The sequence below is a fragment of the Rhipicephalus sanguineus genome, chromosome 8 (genome assembly GCF_013339695.2).
Source record: "Rhipicephalus sanguineus isolate Rsan-2018 chromosome 8, BIME_Rsan_1.4, whole genome shotgun sequence".
In the NCBI taxonomy this organism is placed as follows: Eukaryota; Metazoa; Arthropoda; class Arachnida; order Ixodida; family Ixodidae; genus Rhipicephalus; species Rhipicephalus sanguineus.
Window position 1 is genome coordinate 7,951,004 of NC_051183.1, and position 24,099 is coordinate 7,975,102.

Below are 24,099 nucleotides of genomic sequence, written 5' to 3' on the forward strand. Positions count from 1 at the left end.
TCGCCAGCTACAGTAGGAAAACCAACACGACATGGATCGTCGACAGGGAAACCCGAAATCCAAAGAGGTAAGTTCACGTGTTCGTTTCTTCTACAAGTGGTGAATAGGCCAGTCTAATAACATTTGATGATATCGACGCCAATTGCGAAAATGCTAAATGCGAAAGTGCTAAATGCTCGCTCATCGTATCGAAAGGCGCGACGCTAAGGGTGACCGCGTGGTCTAGGACGTACAGTGACATGTAGAAATGTTAAATGGGGGCGTAAACACGCGAAAATGGACTATCGAAAATCCAAACATTACATGGCCGCAGGCCCGTAGCCAGGGGAGGGGGCCCGCCGCCTCCCCCCCCCCCCAATTTTTATGATATATGGTGTTTTACCGAAAATAAATAACGGAAATAGGCGTTTTGCTCAAATAGTCAAAGTTTTCAGCAAGTGGGCGCACCCCGAAAAAAATTCCTGGCTACGGGCCTGCATGGCCGTATGCTAGGGAGGTTAATGCTTCAGCAGTGTGTTGCTTGCGGCGCGATCCGATCTGCCACTCAAACTTTTGAACGAGCCAAACGGGCGACAGGGCCGCAAATAGGAAAAGTTAGTGATAAAATCTTCTGCAGTTAAGCATGGTTCAATGGACGCGGCTATTTCAGGCATGGCTTTCCAAAAATGGAAAATAATCACACAATATCACCAAAATTCACAGTGAAAACAGAGGCCTCTTGGTTTCAGTTCATAACAACCTTTCAAGTACACTAACCGTACCAGTCGTTGACAGTTTTGCGGACTTCAGCAGCGGCATTTCCATGCTGCAGCTGCGGCTTTAGTGCACAATATCATTGCAGCATTCAGTCCAAAACACAGCGTCGCGCCTTTCGATACGATGAGCGAGCATTCCGCGCTTTCGCATTTAGCATTTCCTCGATTGGCGTCGATATCATCAAATGTTATTATTAGACTGGGCCTATTCGCCACTTGTAAAAGAAACGAACACGTGAACTTGCCTATTTGGATTTCGGGTTTCCCTGTCGACGATCCATGTCGTGTTGGTTTTCCTACTGTAGCTGGCGATCCACTCGTGTGCGTCGCCGTCCGTGCACAGATCGACGCGGAGGCACTTTACGTTGACACTCGGAACCACGTTGCCCATCGAAACTATCGAAACCCGCTTGCAGGCGCCCTCGGCGCGCGTATCTGCGGCGTCTCGGCGTGGCGAGGGGTGCTTCCGAACGATGGAACAGCCGTAAACACTCCTCCGTGCGTGCGGAAACATGCTCGCCAGCCAAGCCACGTGACCCCAAGTGAAGAGCCAATAGCGCGCAAGCGCTCGTCGAGGGGCCGCTGGCGTCCTCCTCGCTCTCTCTTTTTTCTCTCTCGCGTGCTCTGCCGCGCCAGGAAATCATAATACGCCACCGGGCAGCGCCTCCTCTATTTTTTCAATGCCCGTCAGGTAGGGTGCCGCTGGCCCCGCGAGCCCTCTCCTGTCGCTCTCTCCCATTCACCTCGATTCGCCGCTGGTGGCGCTGCCAGCTGACACTGTGAGCAGCCGCCGTCACCCATTCCTGCTTCTCCCCGTCGCTTCACCCATTCCTGCTTCTCCCCCTGACAATTTCTTGAGCAAGGAGACATATGCTGCCATGGTGCTTACGACAACATCAAATGTAATGTGCATCAGGTTTCTGCTGACTGAAAAAAAGTTCATCTTCGAACTCGCAAGAAAACTTTCTAGCGACCCTAAACTATTTGGTTTTCTTCGTAGAACCGCGAGGTGTAATGATGCCATGAATATGAGAACTGTGCTCTGCGGTATCGAGAAAATGCTGAATACCGGCATTATTTCTTCGTCGCTGCAGAGCAATGTGAATGACTCGACATCGTTTTGTGCGGCCTACAGCTGTTTCCAGCGTTACCACTGGGAGCACCAATACTCCAGAGAAAAGTTTTTTCCCTGTGGCAGCCATAAATAAACTGTGAGAAGTTTGCACCAGGTCCAACCAATGGCTTCCCAATCTAGAAATCGCAACCCTTGCTTTGATTGGAGGCTACCTAGCCCGAGTCATGGCGGAAAAATTAAACTGCCAGGGCTGTATAGAATTAGTTGAGAAACCAAATGGAAACGCATCTGTGCATGGACTGATCGCATATCAGGACAGGAGTGGACTCGAGTACCCCACAATGGAACTCATAACACTGTTAATGTAAGCCTCAGCAAGTTTGTGGACATTGTTCTTGACTATAGGAAACAAATTGTGCAGCCACTGGAAACCAGTGTGGAGCATGCTGTAAGTGTTTTGGTGGACCTCCCTATCCTGAAGTGTCAGAATGAAGACCGTGCCCACAGAAAAGAATTTGTTGAACTTCTCTGCAGGAAGTTCATCAAGCCACTCGCGTCAGCGCGTGCCACTCGGCTGTGTATATATCTAGGGCAACTTTCCTAAATGAAGCTTAGTTAATTGCGAGTAACGCATGTCCTGTGCATCTCTGTTCCTTCTTCGTCCTGTTCGGATTCGCGCTATCCAGTATTGAAGAATATAAGCACTACATTAATGCGTCTGGTGTTGGTAACACCCATGCTGCTATTGTCATTGTTACGCAACTGTAAACAACTAGTTATATAATACATATGCGACTCTTCAACATATGAGTGTACGTATACCACTTCCATATTTCTCTTGCGTCATTCCGTAACGTTTCGCTCAATGCGAAAAATTACGCCACAGTCACCATCCCGCGCATGCTTCGCATAACATCGATTCCCACGGTACGTGGGATCTGCCGAATTTTTTAAAATGGACAGCTAGGCTAATTGCAATATTAACTTTTTTGGGCATGTTCAGCACTTAAAACGAAATAAAAAGAAAATCGAAAGAGGAAAAAAGGTATTACTTGCCTGTTGCAACTGCTGAAATGAAACATGCATAAGCAATCTCCCAAAGCTGATCACAAGACTAATTATTGCGTTAGGGGGGCAATAGCTTGGTTATAGTTCATCACGCGGTTTCCCAACGCACGCTACAATAAAATCGCTGAATGACCACAAGGCGAAGTCTCGCGCAATCCCAAAGTCGCAGTCGTAACAGCCGCGTGCGAGATACAAAACACCGTATTTTCTGCTACTCGAGCTTATTAACATTATCGCGTACAAACTGTAGGTTGTTCACGAATTTCAAAGCTATAGATGGCACAGTCAGAGCATCACCGAACCTTCGTCCAGAGCAGACGACAGGCCGGCGATAGTGTCAGCTGGCAGCGCCGCTTCGCGGCAAACGTGCGAAGCGCGGCGTCCCGCGAGCTCCTATTGTTCGGCGCACGAACTGACGGGCATCTAAAAAATAGAGGAGGCGCTGCACCGGGCCATACATAGCTTGCACGTGACGTCACAGACAGGTTCTCTCTGCGCTGGGACCCCGACATGGCGGCCACCGTGACTTCTTTATCTCATTAGAGTGTGTCAGTGCAGAGGTGCACGCCCAGTCGTTCGGCCCCTGCGTTATTTTTGAGCACTCCCCACTTTCTTTTGTTCGCTAGCCGCGCCAAGGGGGAACACAATGAAGAGCGAAGGTTTGGGTATGAAAGATGATTGGGGGCAACGGCACTAATCTGGTTGCTATTGCTCCGCGCGTTCGAGCTAAAGTTCACGCAGCAGCGTCTCAACCAGCTGGTACCCCAAGATGTCGGCCACGATGACGTCAATGCAAGTTATGTATAGCGCGTCGTGTGAAACAACGTAGCCTGATCTAGTAACAACAGTGCGAAAGGTGGCTCGTACTTGCCTTATATTAAATTCCTTCGGCCCTACCAACGCGATGTCGAACGCCGCTATGGCCAAACTTATGCACTCAGTTACCATAGCAATATTAGCAATATTAAGAAGCATTAGTCAGTCCGCAAACTTCTCAGCGCTAGCATTTTTTCAATAGCGACCCCACAAACTTGAGCCGCCTGGACAGGTGGCGCCATCTGGCGGTGGAATGCGCAACCAGGCAAGCAAAGAACTAAACGGGTGTTCCTCTTCATCGAAGAGGAATGGAATGGCGATTTCGTTGGCCTCCAAATGCGTCAGAATCGCAGCTGTCATTTTCTGACAGCTCCGAGGAGCTTGTGCACGTGGCACGGTCAGTCACACACAAGATATATTTCCGACGGAGTCACTTTTCTCCTGAACGTCTGCTCTTGCCGCTTTCACAGCTTTTATACTACGCGCTGGCGGGACCGGCATGCCTTGCATGATTTCTGGTTTTTGCCAACTTATACGTCAGCGAAGACAATATGCTCGGTTGGGTTTCGGTGTTGTGCTTTTAGATGCGTAGCAGCTCTTTGACTAGCCTGTGTAACGCTGTCCGTCCGCACAAACGCGAGGCAGCGCGCTTCCCTCGGCGCAGGTGTTGGAGCGGTGCCAAGTAGGTCACGCCGCAGCTGGGCGTTGACGTCACGCACCCCTCGCACGCGCGCGCGTACGTCACTCTTTCCCTCACCCGCCGGAGCGCCGCAGCTGCCTCCCGTGTCTGCGTTTCAAACAAACGTTTACACCAGTAAACGCTACACCGAGTTTCGCTTCAAACGAATCTTCCAGCGCTCACCGCAGCACCCGCGTTAGCGCCGTTCAACCCGTGACGCCACCCGTGCGCAACGCTGCTGCTTCGCATCCCATCAGCGTTCCCTTCGGGGAGATGGTCCAATTTTTTTGCTTATTTAAAATTATTCTCCAATTTGCCGAGTATTTCTGCTATCGGGCCCGTGACAGGAGTGTCAGAAACAAAAGCACCATTACTTCCTTTTAGGCAGACAAATGGTGATATCAATCTTTGTGTGAAATCTGGGCTTCATGAGACAAAGAAAAATAAAGAGGGAGCATCACGCAACCAAATTGAAGAAAAAAAGGAAACGAATGTCGGCCCAGCAAGTGTCACTCAGGCAAAGCTACGGCTGTGCCATAATGAGTCACAAAGTTATGCGACGTCATGACGCAGAATGTAGTCACCGGCCAACGTTTCTAAAACCACTTTATCCAAACGTGATGAACGTTTACAGAAACAAGTACTACAAACGGTGGTCATGGCTGAGCGAGTGTTAAAACGTGGCATTGTAACGCTGCTTCCACATTACCTATGTAACTGTGGCGTTGGAACATCACGTCACAGTAACTTGCCAGACACAAAAGTGGATCTAAGGTACTTAGACGCTTGCCAGTATTTTTTCTAAGGTTCAGATATATACAAGACCTTTGTTTACTCCATGGAAACAAAAGACTCGAAAGCACCAGGTCGTGCACCTTCAAACAATACACACCATTTATCTTTTCCCCAAAATTAGGTTTTAACCCAGAAACGTCAGTGACAGCAAACTTACTAGAAAGCCAAGACCAATGAGCTACAAGAGAGTACTGCAGAAAACAGTGCTAACTACAGCACCACCGTGGAAAGGCAACGAAATTGCTCGATGCACTGCCTTGGCTCAAAAGGTGCACAAGAGGTTTTCTACTTTTGTTGCAAAATCTTTGCAGCATGCGTTGCTCACAGCTGTACATGTGCTTTAATGAAAGTTTGGAGCCTTATGGCTCGTGTTTCTTCCATTCTTCTCCCATTTGGCAACAGTGAGCATAATGCAATTCGCATGAGGGGCACATCCAAGAGGTGCAGACAAAGGCAAACTTGCAGTTCCTAGCATAAAGAAGAAATGCTAATGAACCGAAATGCTGCAGGTAGAATACCGTTGTCACTTGAACTGCAGCAATGTCACACGAGCAGACCTCACACTCCAGGCCCTAACAGGCAAGAGCCCCAGCAGTGCCAACGTACTGCACGTGCGCACTGTGGGGCGCATTGTAGAGGGACCGTAAAACTGTTCCATGTTTTTACAAACCCACCAAATCAGTAGTGTGCATCCTCTGGATCATTAACACACAGATGCAAGTGCTTTGTGCAAACAGTCGATTATTATAAGGCTTACAGTGGGAGCTGCCACATTTTCAGCCGCTTTGCAATTGTTTTGCGATGTCATTTCATGCCAACCTGATTGGCTTTTTTAGCGCTTGAACAAGAGAATGGTTGGGTACGAAGTGCCACCTGGTAGCAAAGAGATCAACTAGACAAATTTGGAGCACGACTTCCATGACTTGCCGTGTACTGGCGGAGTATTATGGAAGGTGGGACTTAGCCTCAACTGCTTGGCAAACTCGCTGTTGGGCAGTGCCGTCTTGTCGCTTCTATTCTGTGTCAACTTAGCGCTGCTTTTGAATCTCAGTATGCGCCAACAAGCCCGCATTAACACTTTTTTTGACAAAGACGTTGAGGAGAAAAAGCACGGCTTCGGAGGAGGGTTCCGTTTTATTGGCCGTAGCTGCCTCGATACAAGGTGGATAATTTTAACTACGTGTGAGTGATTTACGCTAGTTGTAAACTAAAACAAGAAAAAACGCTTCAGAGACTTTCTAAGACACATGGAGCATATTTGGAGGATTATTAGTATCTTTGCCAAAGCTGCAAATGAAGTTACAGGTTGTGTGCACAAATCTGGCAACAAGGTTGCGTGAACAAGTTGCGTGTGCGGTATCTCTCACAGCTAACCTTTTAGCACTCCCCCTTTAACGAGTTAAAACCATGAAATTAAAATTCCCAGTTTCATATGCAATCAAAAGGCATTACATTGTATTTGGCTCAATTTTCAAACATTTATAAACAATTACTGTGGCTTTGTCAGAAGCATCAGCTGCATCTTAATTTTCTTTAAATTACTGAAGTTGCAAAGAAATACACTTGAGCTGATATAATGACTATTTTACCTGAATTCCACTTCTTCCTCGCCCACTGCTCAAGAACGGCCAATTCTGTTGACAACATATAGTGCTAGTCGAACCAGCGGAAGCGAGACAAGTAACTGGGAATGCAACCACATTACATACTAGCCCAGGACAAATAACATATGGAGGAACACATATCTTTTAAGACTCAAAATCATGGAAATGTCAATTATTTGAAAATGGCATTTTTTTTAAACATAACACGCATTGCCGCAAGTACTGACCACGTGTCTCGGACCTCGTATTTTGGCCACAATAGCAATTTATACCACCAAAACAAGCTATATTCCGACTAAAAAAAAAGCACAAAAAAATGGGCTCTTCTAATGTTATGCTGCTTCTGAATGACATGAGATACAGCAGTAAGCATGCGGGTTATATCCCTGGTGGCTACTAATAATCTAACAAAAATATTTCATTTTCTTATACTACATGCAGTTTGAAACGAGTTGTTTTTCTGCATTTTCTCAAAACCTGAATCTCTTTGCAACCTTTAGGGAGCAATTACGAGTAATGAGAGCAATTGTAATTCTTGTTGCAGTACTGAGCTACATGAATTGTGTCCACAGTGGCATCGACAAATTTTTGTATTTCAGTTTTAATGTTTTTTTATTGCGATAGCAATTATATGGACACACTCGGCTGATTTTTGCCGACGCCGTCATGTACCGGATATGCCATGTATGTATATATATAAAAAAGGCACAAAGAAAAATAAAGCAGAAAAAAATATTCTAAAGTACCCGACCGCGGATTCGAATCAGCAACCGCTCGCTCCCCAGCGCGCTGCGTTAGACAACTCAGCCACACGCCATGTATGCGCTGGCGAAATAATGGCGAGCTATTTACATACACCATGTACCACTGGTGGTAAGCAAATCTCGGAGGAGCGTGAGCGTGTTTTCTATCACGCAATGCTCCTAATTTTCTTTCAATTTGAAAACTGCCCTTGAGTAGCGCACGACAAAGTGGCCCTTTTCTGTACCCACTCGTGATGTGGAAGGAAAAAAAAAAAAAAAGAAAGAACACTGGGAACACCTTGCATCAGACGTCCCCGTGTGGCTCTACGCGCCACAGTTTAAGGGAAGATGCAACTCGAAAAATCGTGATTTTTTTCGAAAAAGTTGAATTTGTGTTTTGTTGTGTTTTGTATTCCCCCAAGCCTCCTCTTTAATATATTAAAGAATCAAAGCTAAGAATCAACTAGAAGTTGAGAAAAAAGTGCAATAAAAGCCCTCGTGGTGCCTCGTGAAAGCGCGAATTTACCCAGATTTCATGCACGCGGCATATCGATCCGCGGCGTTGCCGGCTCTTGAATTTTTGCAAGCATGTAGGCCTAACCCTCTTCTCCCAGAGCCCACTTCGACAACGCGGCTTTCTTTCTGACAGTACAGAAAAAAAAAATTTTTTTCCCCACCGTAGTCTAGCGTAGCGTCCACCGTAGTCATGCTTTCAAACATGTTTTTCTCAGTTCTTCGTTTTGCTGCATTTTTAGAGTCTGCACTAAAATTTGTGCACTTTATGTAGTCGGATCGTAATGAAATTTGGCATGCTTATAGTTTAACATGTCCTCAATTCAAAGAAACAACTTTCACAGTTTTCCACAAGCATATTCAGCAAGATGATTTGATAAGTTTCTTCCTTGAGGATGGTAAAACAAACTCAGCATTGGAAATTTTTTCTAGGCTAACACACATATGTTACCCTGTGTTTTCTTGCTTTATTGAATTGCTCAATTCATTAGGAGCAATATGAGCTATTTTTTTAGTGTTTTTGGTGCTCACTATTGTTGCCTAAGCTTGCACAAAAATGCACTGTTTTCACAAATGCATTGTCTGCAAAAAATTAACCAAATGAGCTATAAAAAAAAATAAAATCAGATTTGAAAAGTGGAGCTCAAACTTCATAAATGGTGAAAGTTTCATTGAGCTGTGACAAATACTTCAAGAAAAAATTTTCCAAGGAGCATCTCCCCAAATGGGTAACTCCACGCGCCACAGTTTAAAAGGAAAAGGAATATCTAAGAGCGTCTGATTCTCCATTGTCGACACTTGCAGACGCAGCACTCCTAATTTTCTTTCATTTCGAATACTGCCCTTGAGACGAGCACGACAAAGTGGCCATTTTCTGTACCCACTCGGGATGTGGAAGGGAAAAGAAAAAGACAAAGAACCCTGGCGCACCTTGCATCAGACGCCCCCTGTGGTAGAAGACGCAGAGAATCACTCCATGCGCCGCATTTTAAAAAGAAGAAAAAATATCCAAGAGCGTCTAAATTCTAAATTTCCCCACTTATATTAACCGCCGGTTTCATGGCCAATCCCCTGTAGTGGGTAAAAGCCAAGAATTAAGGGTCAAGCAAGCAAGCAAGCAAGCATCTGGTTCTCCATTGTCGACACTTGCAGCGTGTTGCTCTAGCACATAGGCGTAACAACTGCGACAGTTGTTAGTTCATGCTTGCCCTGTGCATGCCTGCGCGTTAATTTAGGGCGTCGTCCTTTGTGCTTCAGCGGCACACTGCAAGTATCGAGCTGCTTCTGGTTCTTCGTGTGACATTTCGATTTCTTGCTATCGCATTCCTAGCTTCGCCCTTGCAGCGAAACAGTGATTTTTATTGTCCACTCAGTAAACAGTTATCCACATTTTGAACAGAATCTTTGTTGCGCTGTAGTCTAACTGTCAATACTAGTTGTATAAAAAAGTATCACCTACTACTCAAACATTGTATATTCTAGTATCCAGCTAAGTGCCTAAAGCAGATTTGATGAGTACATTTTTCTCCAGTGTACCTAGAAACAATACTAATTTAGTTTCATTTAACCTTGAAACTAATTGGCGTATTAAAAAAATAATTCCACATTTGGAATCGGCAAAGAAAACTGAACAACACTGTGCAGCTTCATTCAATTTGGTAAAGGCGGCCTTAATGAAACAAAAAACCCATTTCCCCTAGTAAACTCAACTTGCTACGCAACCATCAGGAAAGGAGGAGGGAGACAGCAAAGAGCACAGGAAGTCTTCTCCCTCCTTCTTTCCTGCTCGTTGCGCAGCAAGTCGAGTTTACAAGTATGAACCAACTAGTCTGAAAAGTATTGCCCCATTTCCCCCCTTAAAGGGGCCCTGCGACATTTTTTGAACATGGTCACAAAACGCTGCCAATCAGTAGTAGAGGCTGCTGCAAACAGGCGAGCCAAGCCTCATAGCACAGCACGTGGCAGGGAATTTACAATGAAGTTTCAAAGCTGGCCAGAAATCGCACGCCATTGTCTCAACAAATGATGCCATAAACCCCATTTTTACTGCACAATAACTTTCCTGAAAGTTTTCCCTCGCACAGTGCAAAGGAAAGAACAGACACACACAAGTATGCAGTGACCAGAAAAAGCAGCACTTGCTCCATTCAGACAGCAGGAACTTTATTATTATATATATTTTTTTTCACTGGTTGCTTGTACCTAGACCTGCTTGTGTTCTGAATGCCTACTTACAAAAAAACCTGCTAGGAACCTTGGGCACACACATACACACACGCACGCACACATAAAAAATGGGGGCCAAAGGGAAGAAAAGGGGGGAGGGGGGTACTCCTCACATGTGTTGCCACACACGTGAGAAGCGCCAGTTGTTGCTTGTTGCCCGGCCTGCCAACTGGTCGGCCAATAAATAGGAAAGAAAGGCTGTATGTACACGGTTTCGCGAGGAGTCATTGCACATGTTGCCACCATGTGTTTGTTTGCACATAGGCCAGGTCACTTTGGCACCAGCTTCTTGGTGTCCACCGGGGAAGACAGGTCCAGCGGGCCATCGGCTGAGACTGAAAAGATACGAGCTCATTTTTATACAATCTACAGTAAAACCTCATTATAAAAAAGTTGCATCTGACGCTAACATGGATTCGTTACAACAAAAAAGAATTTGTTATAAATGAATGTCCATAACACTGTAAAATACCAACAAAATTATCTAATTAGTTATAGCCAAAAATTCGTTATAAACGTATACTCGTAACACTGTATGAATGGCAACACAATTCATCACCTACTTTGTTAAAAATGTATATAACAGCACTGCGGTTCAGAACTCTTGCATCCTAACTATTGCATGCTGTTGTGCTCGTGCAAGCAGCGGCGCACACTGTCTACCCACACCACCGCCTTCCTTCATACTTCTTCACTCTACCCATCGCCAATATGCCAGCTTCACAGCAATGTGGACAAGCCAAGTGCAAAAAGGAAGCGTTGGAATAGAAGGCAGCTTTCATAAATGCGGCTGCGGTGCCACATGCATGATACCAATGCTGTGGCTCTTCCTTCTTTTGTTTCTTTGCCGCTTTCAGAAAACATCATCGCATACATGGCTCTATACCATTACCGCAAGTCGCAACACCGTTGTATTCACTGAACATTAGAAATTTAGCACCTTATTAGAAGATATTGTAGTGAAAAGATGTATACAGTACTATAACGAAATATAATGGAGAAAATGACGTGCCACTTTGGCTCTCCCTACAGCCTTGTTACAATGAGGGTTTAGTGCATACCAAAGATACCTTGTATGCATTCATTCATGTCTCCGTTCAGTCTTAAAGGGACCAACTTCCAATTTTTACGGTGCCTGTTCATTTAGTGCAACAGAAAGCTCACTGGTCAGAGTGTCTAATCACGGAATGGTAATGCAGAAAACACTGTTTATCAAATTTTTCTATCTGTGGTGAATGTGAAGTCGTAAACACAGCACATGCTACAAACAGTGGGCGATAAGCACAGCAGTGACTTGTGTGCTGCAGTTTGGTGCACATGCATGCATTCCGCCATGGCTCGGCATATTCCACTAGTTGTTGCAAATTACCTTTATCTCGTAAGCAGGTCTTTGCTGGTAATTCATGCTCATGAGCACAGTTCGTAACATGTGTGCGAGAATCAAACCAGTAATTCTGCAAGTCGAGGCACAGAAGATGATACTGAGTGTTGAAACCAGTTCGAATGACATTAACAGGCACCTTGGCGCTTTAATCGTGGCTCACTGTGCGCTGGCGTTCACACGGCACAGTTTTCATACACGCTGATTTGCCACTGCACTATGCACTTTTGTAATCAAAACGTGCAACAGGAGCTTTGATACGTGCAAGAGGCATCACTTTTTGTTGGCTGTGGGCAAGACTAACGTTTAGGCTTATCCTTATGACTGGTGTATCGATTGATGGCCATTTCGCAATGTGACTGGCATGCCTTGTTTCTCATTTTGCAAAAAATAAAATAGGCTTCTATACATCCGGTGCTTCGTATGCATGAACACAATTGCGTGCAGTACCTGATGCATGCAGTGCATAGTCAGCCAGCACTTTACATGACTTGTGGGTTGGAGGTGCAGAGGAATTGCAAGTCTATGTATTTCGGGAGTTCCACATCAACAGCAATGGCCTTCGGTATTAAAGATAACAGGCCAAATTGGACAGTGTTAATAGTGTGAATAAGGTAGCAGTCTGGACTTGTTGGTGTAACATGACATAGGGTAAATGCACAGATGATGAAGACAGAGAAGAGACTTGACACACACGAGCGCTGGTGTCAAGCCTCTTCTCTGTCTTAGTCTTCTGTGCATTTACCCTGCGCACTGATCACCCCCACCCCTCCCACACTTTTCCTTGTCTTTGTACTAAAGAAAAAGTTAGGGGTTCCGTGGCACTCTGGAAAAGCCGTTGGGGCTCCCCAAGGCCAGAAAAGTTTGAGAACCCAGCTTAAAGGCGCTTCCGCTAGGCTGCATGACTTACCGGTTTTTTGCGACTTACAATGCGACTTAAAATGATAAATCCTACTCCAATTGCGAAAAGGATGCTTGAATCTCTTGCTATAATTCACGGTATCTTTTCATTTCCACCAGCAGCTAATCACATGCTCTGGCCAGTAATTGGTCCCTTTAAACTAGGAAATGTCCTCCTGTACATTCAGCTTTGTAACCACATCTCTGAAGTGCTTGTTCTCACCTGCAGTGCCAGTGGCAACCGGTGTCACCAGGGGTGAGGTGGTGCTGGTGGTGAACAGGGGCGCCAGGAAAGGCACTCCGGCAGGCCGGCCACCACGCCAGTTGGGGCGACAACGCTCCACGCAGCCTGTGCAACACCACAACAATGTGGTTCATATGGCAGCAGAGTTGTGGGGGAAAAGTTCATGAGGCCTTCTGAGCCTCCGAAAAAGCAATGTATGGCATGTCCAACTGCTAATCTGTTTGTTTCGTACCAGCTTAGCGGAAGCGATTAATTTCCAATTCAAGAGTGAAAAAATATTGGTTCCAACCAGTTTTGTTTTTTTCTTATTGCGATGCAGACTTGCATTAAGACATAAAGCTAGGTGTGCATGTGCATATAGAGTAAAACCTCATTAACTCAAAGTCACTGGCACTGTGAAAAATCTTCGAATTAAGTGGGCTTTCAAATTAACCAAACATAAAAAACAAAAAAAGTAATCAGAGAAAGTAATCAGAGGTGGTTGTTTGCTGTGCCTGCTAGTTTGCGGCTTAACGGGTTATGTTTTCCAGCAATACCCGGTCCCAATTTTGCCACAAACGTGAGGAAACGGGGGAGCCTCGCTGCTGCTAGCGAAAACAAGAAAACAAACAAAAGAAAAACGGTCTCGTGGTCAGCTAAAATGCGTGCCTGTGAAAAAGAAGACATGCTTCACTGCAACACAGTGGTGACACGCGGGCAGCACGTCACCTGCTCCTCGCTGCGTCAGCAGCGACGAGCAACGTCAGAAGCGAGAAGCAGGTGACAGCTGCAAAATGCCAGAGCAGCCGCCAATCGGAGGTTTGCATACATTGCGAATTCCGTCAGACCGTCCTTTATTGGGTAAATCATGATGCGGCGACATTGCGAGAAACATGCGACATGCTGCCCTCGTGTCACTGCTGCGTTGCAGTGAAGCATGTCTTCGTTTCCGCAGGTGCCCATTTCAATTGACCACGAGACCGTTTTTTCTTTTTCTTTTTTTGCGCTGGTAGCAGCGAGGCTGGGGTGCTTCACCCGTTACTCATTATTATCGCTACAGTGCATTGCCTTGTGGCTCCCAAGGGCAGTCATTTCCGCGGATTAGGGGCAAAATCAGGATCGAGAATTGGCAGGTGGCACCCAAAGCTTTTGAATTAACTGGACTGGTACTGACCACCACTTCAAATTATCCACTCAAATTTACATTGCAAAATATGGGACTGCAGAAATCCTTCGAACTAAGTGGGATTTCAAAATAACTGAGTTCGAATTAATGAGGTTTTACTGTATTATGTATATCGGCTCTTTTGCTTGCATGACCTAGGAATATTTACAAAAAAGAAAAAGAAAAAAAAATGAAAAGACAGCATAGGCTTAGTACAGATGCCAAGCATGGTCCCGTGATGCATGGAAAAAGAAGTGAGGCACACACAATGCTCCATGTTGGAAGCAGCTAGAAATAAGATCAGATTGTGGAAGATTACCTTAGAAACTACGTGGCGTTTTCACTTCAGTTTATATACTGGCATAACCAAAATAGACTGTTTACAAAAGGAAGCATTTCAACAATCGTACAAGCCTTCTACAGCTGAAGAATTACTTTACAGTCAGCAATTTCAAGTGTTCAAAAGTGCTACTAATACACATGTCCCTTGACTAGCCATCAAGGCACTGCCACTTTCGAGATGGCAGCAACAAGTCTGTGGGCATTACAACTGAGGTATCATAGCAGGCAACGCACAGATGAAAAGCACCATAGGAGGAGGCTAACTTGAAAACAAAAACTAGAATGCAGATTTTCTTGTCAATTTCCTTCCTATGTTACCATAATCGTAGTATAGTCAACACAAGATTTTTCCCATAAAGGTCATCCAAAATATTTGGTGGTCTGTGAAAACAAATGCGTGCCTTCTTACTGCGCTCAAACTACCACTGCCATGTCTTGAACACAGTCAAACCTCGTTACAAATGGCACTAAAGAGACCTGGGAAATTATATCTTGCAACCAAGATTTCTCGTAATCAAAAATTATAAAATGCTGAGGAGTCGGACTAGATCACTTTATGAAACATTAGCATCAAAATGTGTTTTAACGTACCTAGAGGAAATTGCTGAGAAGGGCTTAAAGGGCCGCTAAACCACCCAAAGGTCGAAATTTAGTTGTGGTGGGGAAGTTGTGCACGAGTCTACAACGAACACGTAGCCGTGAAAGTTTTTCGAAATGGTGCACTAATAGTGGAGTTAGACGCGTTTTATGATCGACACGCAGCTACCGATCCTTTCGCTCTTTCCTTTGCTGCCCTCTGCTCATTGGCTGGTCTTCTCTCCCAAAGCCGCTTTGCCCTCCTCGCCGAACGCCCCTTCCGATCTCACGTGACATATCGTCATCGCTGACGCGCTCTTCGAAACAGCATGCACTTCTGGTCGGTCGCCGCGACTCCGTCAACTCCGTGCTTCTCAGCTAACCGCTGTTGTTGCCGTGCTGGCTCGTGCTCCTATGAATCGTGCCGGTATGGACCCTGTGTTGCGCGCACACCTTCAAAGGATTGCCAACATGGTAGAAAACTGGAGCCAAACTACTGCAGCAGGCGTGGGTCGTAATGGTAGTCTTCGGCAGCGAGTGGCGGCCACAAACACGCACAACACTGTTGCGCTTTGATTGTGCCGTAACTCTGATGCGCCCAAGCCAGGCATTTCGCAAGGTGACATCACGAGGTAACGTGTCTCATCTTTTCGTTTTTCCAGTCGGTGCTTTTACAGCCAAGCACTGCACACCGATGCGTGAAAGCCATTGCAAAACACTGTCGGATTCAGTCCGCGCAGCTTATCGGACCGCTAGGCGTCAATGTGCTGGTACGCTAGCGATTTGGCAGTTGCATTATGGCCCGCTCACACTAACGGCATGGCAGCTCACCGTTTGCTGTTCTCAGGCTGCCGTGCACGAATGGTTTCATTCGCGCACATCAGCTGTTCTTTGCCGTTCGAAGAATAGGTCCGAGGCCCATTTTCGCGCCGTTCTCCGTCTGCCGCAGAGCGACGTGGCCAATCAGCAAAGGAGGAGCCACATGCGCGGCGCGTCGTCAGCTTTCAGCTGTCCTCGTCATCTGCGTCTGCCGCGGGATGCTTCGAGCTGCTTGCTTCTTGCTCCGCAATTTTCATGCTAGAAGTGCGGATGTCTTCCGTGTCGTTGCCAGGCATGGTTCTAGCAGTCAATGGAACGTTTTAGTCTGTCTGGTATTAAAAAAAGTGTTCCGTAAAACCAAGTAACGTGTCCCCAAGCTGGCGCCAGGTCAAGTGGCGCCAGCTATGGAGGATTAGAAACAACTAACAAACGCGTAATCTATGTCCTCCAAGCATTCGGAAGCGCCCATCTCGACTCGCTAGGCCTACAGCATCAATTATTTGAGTATGGCTCTCAAAAATGGGGCTGAATCGACACAAATACTTTGCTGTCGAAGCCTAAGGACATGACTTAGTATCGAAGCTTGGGCGTGTTGGTTAGACATCGGAGGGGAAACAGCGCAAGAGAAGACGAGGACAAGAAAGGCGACGCACACAGAGCGCTGACTTACAACACTTTATTGGTAGAAAGGGAAGGATGAATATTTATACACTTCGCTGACATGCGCCACAACCGGGGCAAATGACGATTTTTCGTCATTTGCCCCGCTTGTGGCGCATGTCAGCGAAGTGTATAAATATTCATCCTTCCCTTTCTACCAATAAAGTGTTGTAAGTCAGCGCTCTGTGTGCGTCGCCTTTCTTGTCCTCGTCTTCTCTTGCGCTGTTTCCCCTCCTAAGGACATGAATCTAAAGCAAATGGAAGCATCAGTTCGGAGCTTACAAGCTACAGAGCACACAGCGGCCACTTAACAGATTCGAGGTGGATGACAACCGCTTATGGCAGTGCGGCCATGTTTTTCGGAGGCACGAATGCCTCGCTGGCGAAGCTTGCCGTGCATGTTGGTCAGCTCTCGCGTGTGCGGCGACGGCCGACGTTCAGCGGCACCACGCCGTTGCAGCAGGCTTGCCGCTAGCGTGAATATCAGAGGTGGTTTAGGGGCCCTTTAAAGAAGTTGTTCATAGTAATTTTCTTTTTATGGGCTGCAGTTGCCGATTCACAAGCGCGCACACGCCGGCAACACAACGAAGGAACAGCAAAGCGCAGGCAGCTGCTTGCAGACTAACTGGAAGTCGTAGGTTCTTGTTCAACCAATCACAGCATTGCCTGCATAGCGCATCACAGATTGAACACGCGACGTCACACACGTCACTAGGCAGACCGGAAGGGCCCGGAGAGGAGAAAAAATTGTTCCTTGAAATTCGTGGCGCGCCCGCAGCTTGTAGCGCTGCCACGTGTAGCATCGTTGATCGTGAGGGCATTCTGCACACGATGCACGTGTTTACTTGAAATGTTTGAAAAAATATCGGAGGTGGTTTAGGGGCCCTTTAAAGAAGTTGTTCATAGTAATTTTCTTTTTACTGACTGCAGATTCTATTAGCTTCTTTCCCAACTTCTGCAAGTAAAGCACTTCACTATGGAAGCCTTGCAAGAGTCGGTGTGGGAGCAAGACAGCAATTACGTAAGCATAATGACAGGAAGTTTGGTGCAATCGCAACCATGCGAGAAATGACATCTGGCTGTAGAACAGAATAGAATCGAGTCGAAGGAATGGAGATTGCAGCGCATGCTAGTTAGTGCTACAACGCCGGCCACATTGTGCAAGGGTGTCTGGGTTCGGTCTTTTCTAAATAGTAGGGGTGTGCGTATATTTTTCTAATAGCGTTTGCTATTCGATTCGATTCACACCCGAATTTGACTATTCGAAGTATTTGAACTTCCGGAAGGTAAATACAGTGAACATCGGACTTTTTGGACTCTCTATGGAATGACAAATCGTCCGAAAAATCGGGCAGTCCGAAAAAACAAATTCATGCTTTTTTATACCACTCAAGTGGTCAAATCGCCATAACCACGTCCAAATAGCTTTAATGCCTCCCAGTACACTTATGAGGCATTTTGGTGCATGCCCAGGCTCTCATGAATACATTCGGTACCTGTCGCGGACCCCGCTAAACTATGTGCCAACTGCCAAATGCAAATTTGCGTCTCTTAATGAGCACCGCTGATACCAGCAAAGTGCGGAATAGGTTACGGCTCTCTCGCATGGAGCGTTTGGAAACGATGAGGTGGAACACAAAGGCTGTGGTGGAAAAGCAGATGACTCATCCGGTTTTCCCTGATACGTGTGCACACATAAACGATACAGACACGCATCGCTGAATCTAGATGTGTGCAGCATATCGCCAACTCGGCTGACGCTGTCACTGTTGGGGTGCTTTTGGCACCAGACGCTTACGTTTGTCATGAAAGTGTTCGTGATGGCCACTGCGTTCCAGCGGGCGCGGCGATGACGAGCTGCTTTCGTTCGTAAAGGCAATGAGTCTGTGCGGCGCACTCAGCGGTCTCTCACAAGGAGGCACCATGAATGGCGGTGCGGCGCATCTGCCGCCATCACGCCTTCGTGCACTTCCGCTGCAATAACCGTAAAGACATCGCTGCACTGCACCATGGCCCCTTCCGATTTTCGATATGCTTCACCCTGTCACACTCTGGCATTGCGGCAAAGCTGCCTTTCGGACTCTACTACGGCCACAAGCAGACTGACTCACGAAAGCGCTTGTTCGAACTTACGAGATGATAGACGCAGCAGAAGTGGGGGCTTTAATTACTGCCGTTTTGGACCTAAACTTTGGGCAGAAAGTTCGATAACTCGGAAACCGAATAGCTTCAGTGTCCAAAATTTCAGATGTTCTTATACATTGACATCTACGGGGCAGATTAGGAACTCCAGACTCGAAGGGAGCGCACCCTTGTCCACCACATCAGTTGGGTATCCACAGAAGTTGAAGGGGGAGCAGGATTTGAGGAAATACGAGTCTTTTCCTTTCACGTGTAAGGTGTTGTAGACACCACATCGGTTGCACCAAATCATGTAAAGAAATACAATTCGGCCTCTGCATTGCCTCATTCTTGATAAGACAACTAGGGAACACCACCCCTCCAGCGCTTCACCAACCTAGCCAAAATAAACACTTTCATGTTGCTATCTCGTAAGAGTACGCTTAGGGATCCTCTGCAACTTTTTTTCTGGGATTTCGTTCGAAGCATTAAAAAAATATCCGACAACTATTGGAAAAATATTCGATTCAATTCACACTCACATTAAAATATATTCGAATTCACTTCGCACTCAAAATTTTGCTATTTGCACAGCTCCACTAGATAGTGAGGAATTTACTTCAGGAACCTTAAAAAGTTGCCCTTAGTAACTGAGTGTCTCTTGCACTGTAATATTCTCTTGCATCACGAGTAGTTCAAGTACTAGTGATACCTAGTTGTACGGAGGACATTGTACGTCATCAGGCTCTGGTTCCAGAATTTCCCACTGGTGGGTCCCACACTTACCCTTCATTTCTCTGTTACTAAAGCACTTCTGTGCATAATACAGTCGAACCCACTTCTAACGATCTATCAGTTATAACGACCATATCTGGGTGCACTTACGAATTTCCTATGCTAACCATTGAAGCTGCGTCCACATATAGCGAACATTTTTCGAAGCCTTCCACTTATACAATGAACACTTCAGACACGGTCGTGGTAAAAATATGGCGCATACAAAGAGAAAAAAAAATTTAGAACAGGCCTTCTAAAGCATGAGAGCGGCGTGCCCCACTCCAGTTTACTCGCGACTAAGATATTGCCACGTGTGTTTCTTATTATCACTTTTGCTGTATTCGGTTTTCGCCCACAAAGACTGTCAGCAACACTCAGCACAAACCGCGCCTCATTGTTCGAGAAGCTTCACGATTGTTGTAGATCATCGTGGTTTTGGGACGTTAAACCCCAGATATTAAAAGATTGTTGTAGATCGTTTTGTTAAGACTGCGCGCAAGACGCGAACACTCAAGCTTATTCTAGAGCTCGCGCGACAACCAGCGATAACGCTGGTTCCACGGCACATGTATAAATGCCGACGCGCTTCACCGCTTGTCAGTTGATCGACGGTCGACGCCCTGTTCGCCGCTATCAGTAAACAGTCGAACCCGACTACACCAAACTCATTTACATCGAATTATCCTGTATATCAAACAAATTTTGAACACGGTATAGTTACAGTGAGAATATATAGCGAAAATTACGGTTACATCGAACAAGAATAGCAGCGACTCCCGATATATCGAACGTCAAGCGGGGCAAAAGTGCCCCCAGAAGTTGGCTTTCCCTCGTAGCGGTGGGAAAAGTGGCGTTTTTTGCCACCGCTCACTCCAAAAGTGGTTTAACCTGGTTGCGCATGACTCGCTCTCCCTACTGTGACCGCGCCGCGTCAGTCGAGCCGCCGTCACCCTCCTGCAAAAAATGATCCTGACCTGCCCGCAGCGCTTGCTGAGACAGCCAATCAGGGCCTCTTGTACTCTCGTCGTGCGAGCGCGCGGGTCGTGTGAGTTATCTTCCTGCATTTCTCATTCGTTGTGCTTCGCACTGTGCGCTTGTGCCGTGATGGCTAGCATGAAGTGGCAGAATTCGCCTTTCGCCGTGAAGCTCGAAATTATAAATCGAGTCGAACGTGGTGAGAAGTCTGACGTCGCGGCAGCGTACAAGATTCCGAGAAGCACTCTCAGCCCGATCTTGAAGAATAAGGCGGAGATTAGGGATAAAGCGGACAAAAGACCCGGTGCTCGTGGCGGCCGACGCATACGCACGGCCGTGTATGAAGACGTCGAGGCAGCTGTGTACAAGTGGTTCGTCGACGTTCGGTCGCGCAACCTCCCCGTGTCCGGCCCCAAGATCGAACGAAAAGCAAGGGACATGGCTTTTCTCCTTGGCAGGGAGGATTTTCAAGGTGGCTCCAGTTGGCTGCAGCGGTTCACAGAAAGGCACGAGCTTGTTGGCAAAGCGGTTACCGGCAAAAGCCGAGCTGTGGACTTCGACAATGTGATCAAATGGATGCAAGAAAACTGGCCCGACATTACAGCAAGATATGAACCCCGGGATATCTTCAACACCGACGAAAAAAAGCTAGCTTCGTCCATAAAGTGCTTTTATGAATGGTATGTGAATTTATGACGTCCAATTCTTTAGCAGGCTTATATCGAATTATGCCCTATATCGAACTGACGGGCGTTTTTTGCAAGTTTGATATATCCGGGTTTGACTGTACTGTATTGCTGTAGTTTGAGTTTTCATTTCCCGGCCACAAGTTCGGCCAAATAAACAGTTTCATCTTGAACACGCCTGCTGCTGTCTTCGTCGACGTCACGACCACGTGACATCTGGTGGAGGTGCTTCCTGCTCTATGCACCGAACACCCCCCTCCAACCGTGAGCCAACCCCACACCGTCAAGGGGACACCGACACCAACGCTGACCAGCGAGCCAGCCACAGGCAGCAGGGCCTCCCACCAGAATACGGACCACTACCCGACAAGAACAAGAACAAGACCACGACGATGAAGACGACAGGCACCATGATGGCTGCTGTGTCACCTCAACGAGTCGTCATGAATCAGCCCAGGGAGCCGCCGACGTTCCGCGGATCACCATGTGAAGACCCGGAAAGCTGGTTGGAAAAATACGACCGAGTTGCTCAATTCAACAACTGGGACTGTGACGAGAAACTTCGCCACGTGTACTTCGCCCTTGAAGATAGCGCCAGGACCGGGTTGAAAACAGAGAGGCTGCGCTGACGATCTGGGACCTATTTCGCGCCGCATTCCTTGGAACATTCGCAAGTGTCGTGCGTAAGGAAAGGGCCGAAACTGTGCTGGAAAGCTGTATACAGCTCCAAAACGAGAACATCAGAATATACACAGAAGAAATGACCCGCCTGTTCCGTCACACTGACCTTGCCATGTCTGAGGAGAAGGTTCCTAATGTGAGGAGTGTGGGATCTGAGATCGTGGTGTTCTCATTCTCGCCGGCCCTCAGGGCACCCGGAAGACAGCAGACGCGGTCGGTTCAACGAACACATTCAAGTTCATTACACACTGCTTTTACATTCGGCGAGCTCGCCGGCCGAATCTTATTACAATCTAGTCACTCGCTAAAACAATTACACGCGGACAATGAATACTTGGATAACATAACACACATTCAACAACGTAACACATGAAATACACCATAACATACGACAAGCAATAACCGCGAATGCGGCGTGCGAGGACGCACGACTCACCGACGAGGGGCCCCGAGGGAAACGAGCCGCGGTATCGTCCCCCAGCGGGACCCACCGCGGGAAGCCGCCCGTCCACGCCAGCCGCCAAATCCCAAGAGACTTCCTTTTTCCCGCCCGGCGGCCGCGGCGGGCCCGCCCGCTTCTCTCCGGTGGCGCGGCCGTCGCTCACGCGCAAACCCCAACGCTCGCGAGCCCAGCGCCACTGCCGCCGACGGCCTATCCGCGAGGCACGCGTGCGCCACTAGGCGCAGACAACTCCACAGGGGCCGACAGCACCCCCACAGGAGTCAAGCAAGAGTTGTTTGCGGGCCTTGTTCACAACCCACCCAGGAGTTTCGACGAATTCCTTACAGAGGCCACAACAATAGAAAAGGCGCTTAAATGCGGACAAGGCAGTACAACCACCGCTCACCAAAAACCAACTATGCAGAAGTTCAAGCCCTCAGCACCGACGACCTGCGCGAGACAATCCGAGCAGTCGTGCGTGAAGAGCTGCGTGAGATGTTTCCTGAATCGTAGCCTCGAGTGGACTCAATCAACGACATTGTTCGTGAAGAAGTCCAGCAAGCGTTGGGCATTCTCGAACCACCGCAGCCACATCAACGCCGTCAACGCGCCGCGCCCGCAGCCAGGCAAACGGCCTCGCAACATCGATGACTATCTCACCGGAACACAGTGGCAAGAACGATGACCTTACCGCTCGCCGTCACCTGGCCGCTACATGTCACCGCACCGCCGGCAGTACACTGGCCCAAACCGGGGCCGGTCGCCTAGCCCGTATCCAGGAAACTAAGGGCAGCAACCGATGGAGGTGCGGTTGCTGTACGACGAAATGCCGAAGATCCTCCGCCGCCGCCAACAACGCAACGAGACCTGCAGAACACGACGTGAAGCAGACGAAGCCCTGCCGACGAAACGTCACAGACCGAAGAAGACCTGACGATGTAGCATGGAAGCACCGCAACAAATCGACACAGCCGTGATCAGACGCTGCGACCTAACCGCAACGCAAGGCGACGGACTAGCGACCTGGACGTTCTCATCAACGGCCACGTCACTGCTCTCGTCGACTCTGGGGCCGACTATTCCGTCGTCAGTCGGCCATTCGCCACCAAGCTGAAGAAAGTAAAGACCGCTTGGAGTGGACCCGAACTCCAGACAGCTGGAGGCCACCTGATAACGCCGATTCGTGTCTGCACGGCGAGAGTCACCATCAATAACCGGACTTATCCTGCCAGCTTTTTAATCCTACAAAACTGCTCCAGGGATGTGATACTTGGAATGGACTTCCTGAATGACCATGGCGCCGTCATCGACCTGAGGTCTGAGCCGATAACACTAACCTCAGACAAAGCGCTCCCGCCCCACGTGACGCCAGGGAACCATGCATTGAATGTGATAGAAGAGAGTGACCGTTCCACGCTCCAGCGTCATTATTTCTGTCGGCACCGAAAAACCTGTGAACCTTGAAGGCGTCATCGAGGGCAATCAGCACCTACTCCTGAACCATCAAATTTGCGTCGCAAGAGGTATAGCCGAGCTGCGTGACGGTAAGGCAAAGGTAGTGTTGACAAACTTCAGCCACGAATATAGGCACCTCAACATTGGTACGACGGTCGCCTACATCGACGAATGTGTTACTGCCAGCAACGCTTTCGCCCTCTTCGATGCTGCCGAACCAGCTTCGGCGAATCGAGGTCCCGAACCAGATTTTGACGTCAACCCAAGCCTTCCGAAGGTCAAGCAAGACCAGCTCAAAGCCCTGCTCCTGCATTACAAGGACTGCTTTTCATCGTCGTCCAGACTTCGGCAGACACCGGTCGCAAGACATCGCATCATAACAGAAGAAAGTACCAGGCCACTTCGTCAGAGCCCGTACAGAGTTCAACGCGAGAACGTGAGAGCATAAAGAAACAAGTCAACGAAATGCTACGTGACGACATCATCCAGCCTTCAAAGAGTCCATAGGCGTCACCCGTGGTGTTAGTGAAGAAGGATGGGACGTTTCTGTGTCAATTATCATTGCCTGAACAAAATCACGAAAAAGGACGTGTACCCTCTCCCACGTATAGACGACGCCCTA

The 24,099-nt window shown here is 47.6% G+C and overlaps 1 protein-coding gene across 1 annotated transcript in view; it reads right to left on the reverse strand.

Annotated features, from left to right (window-relative positions):
- Positions 1-10,190: 10,190 nt before the first annotated feature.
- LOC119401280 (arginine-glutamic acid dipeptide repeats protein) overlaps positions 10,191-24,099 on the reverse strand; it is a gene marked incomplete at its 5' end in the record, with an annotated part of 34,284 nt that continues 20,375 nt past the window's right edge. The window contains 2 exon segments of the mRNA XM_037667968.2: positions 10,191-10,609; positions 12,779-12,904. Coding sequence (XP_037523896.1) covers positions 10,545-10,609; positions 12,779-12,904 — 191 coding nt within the window.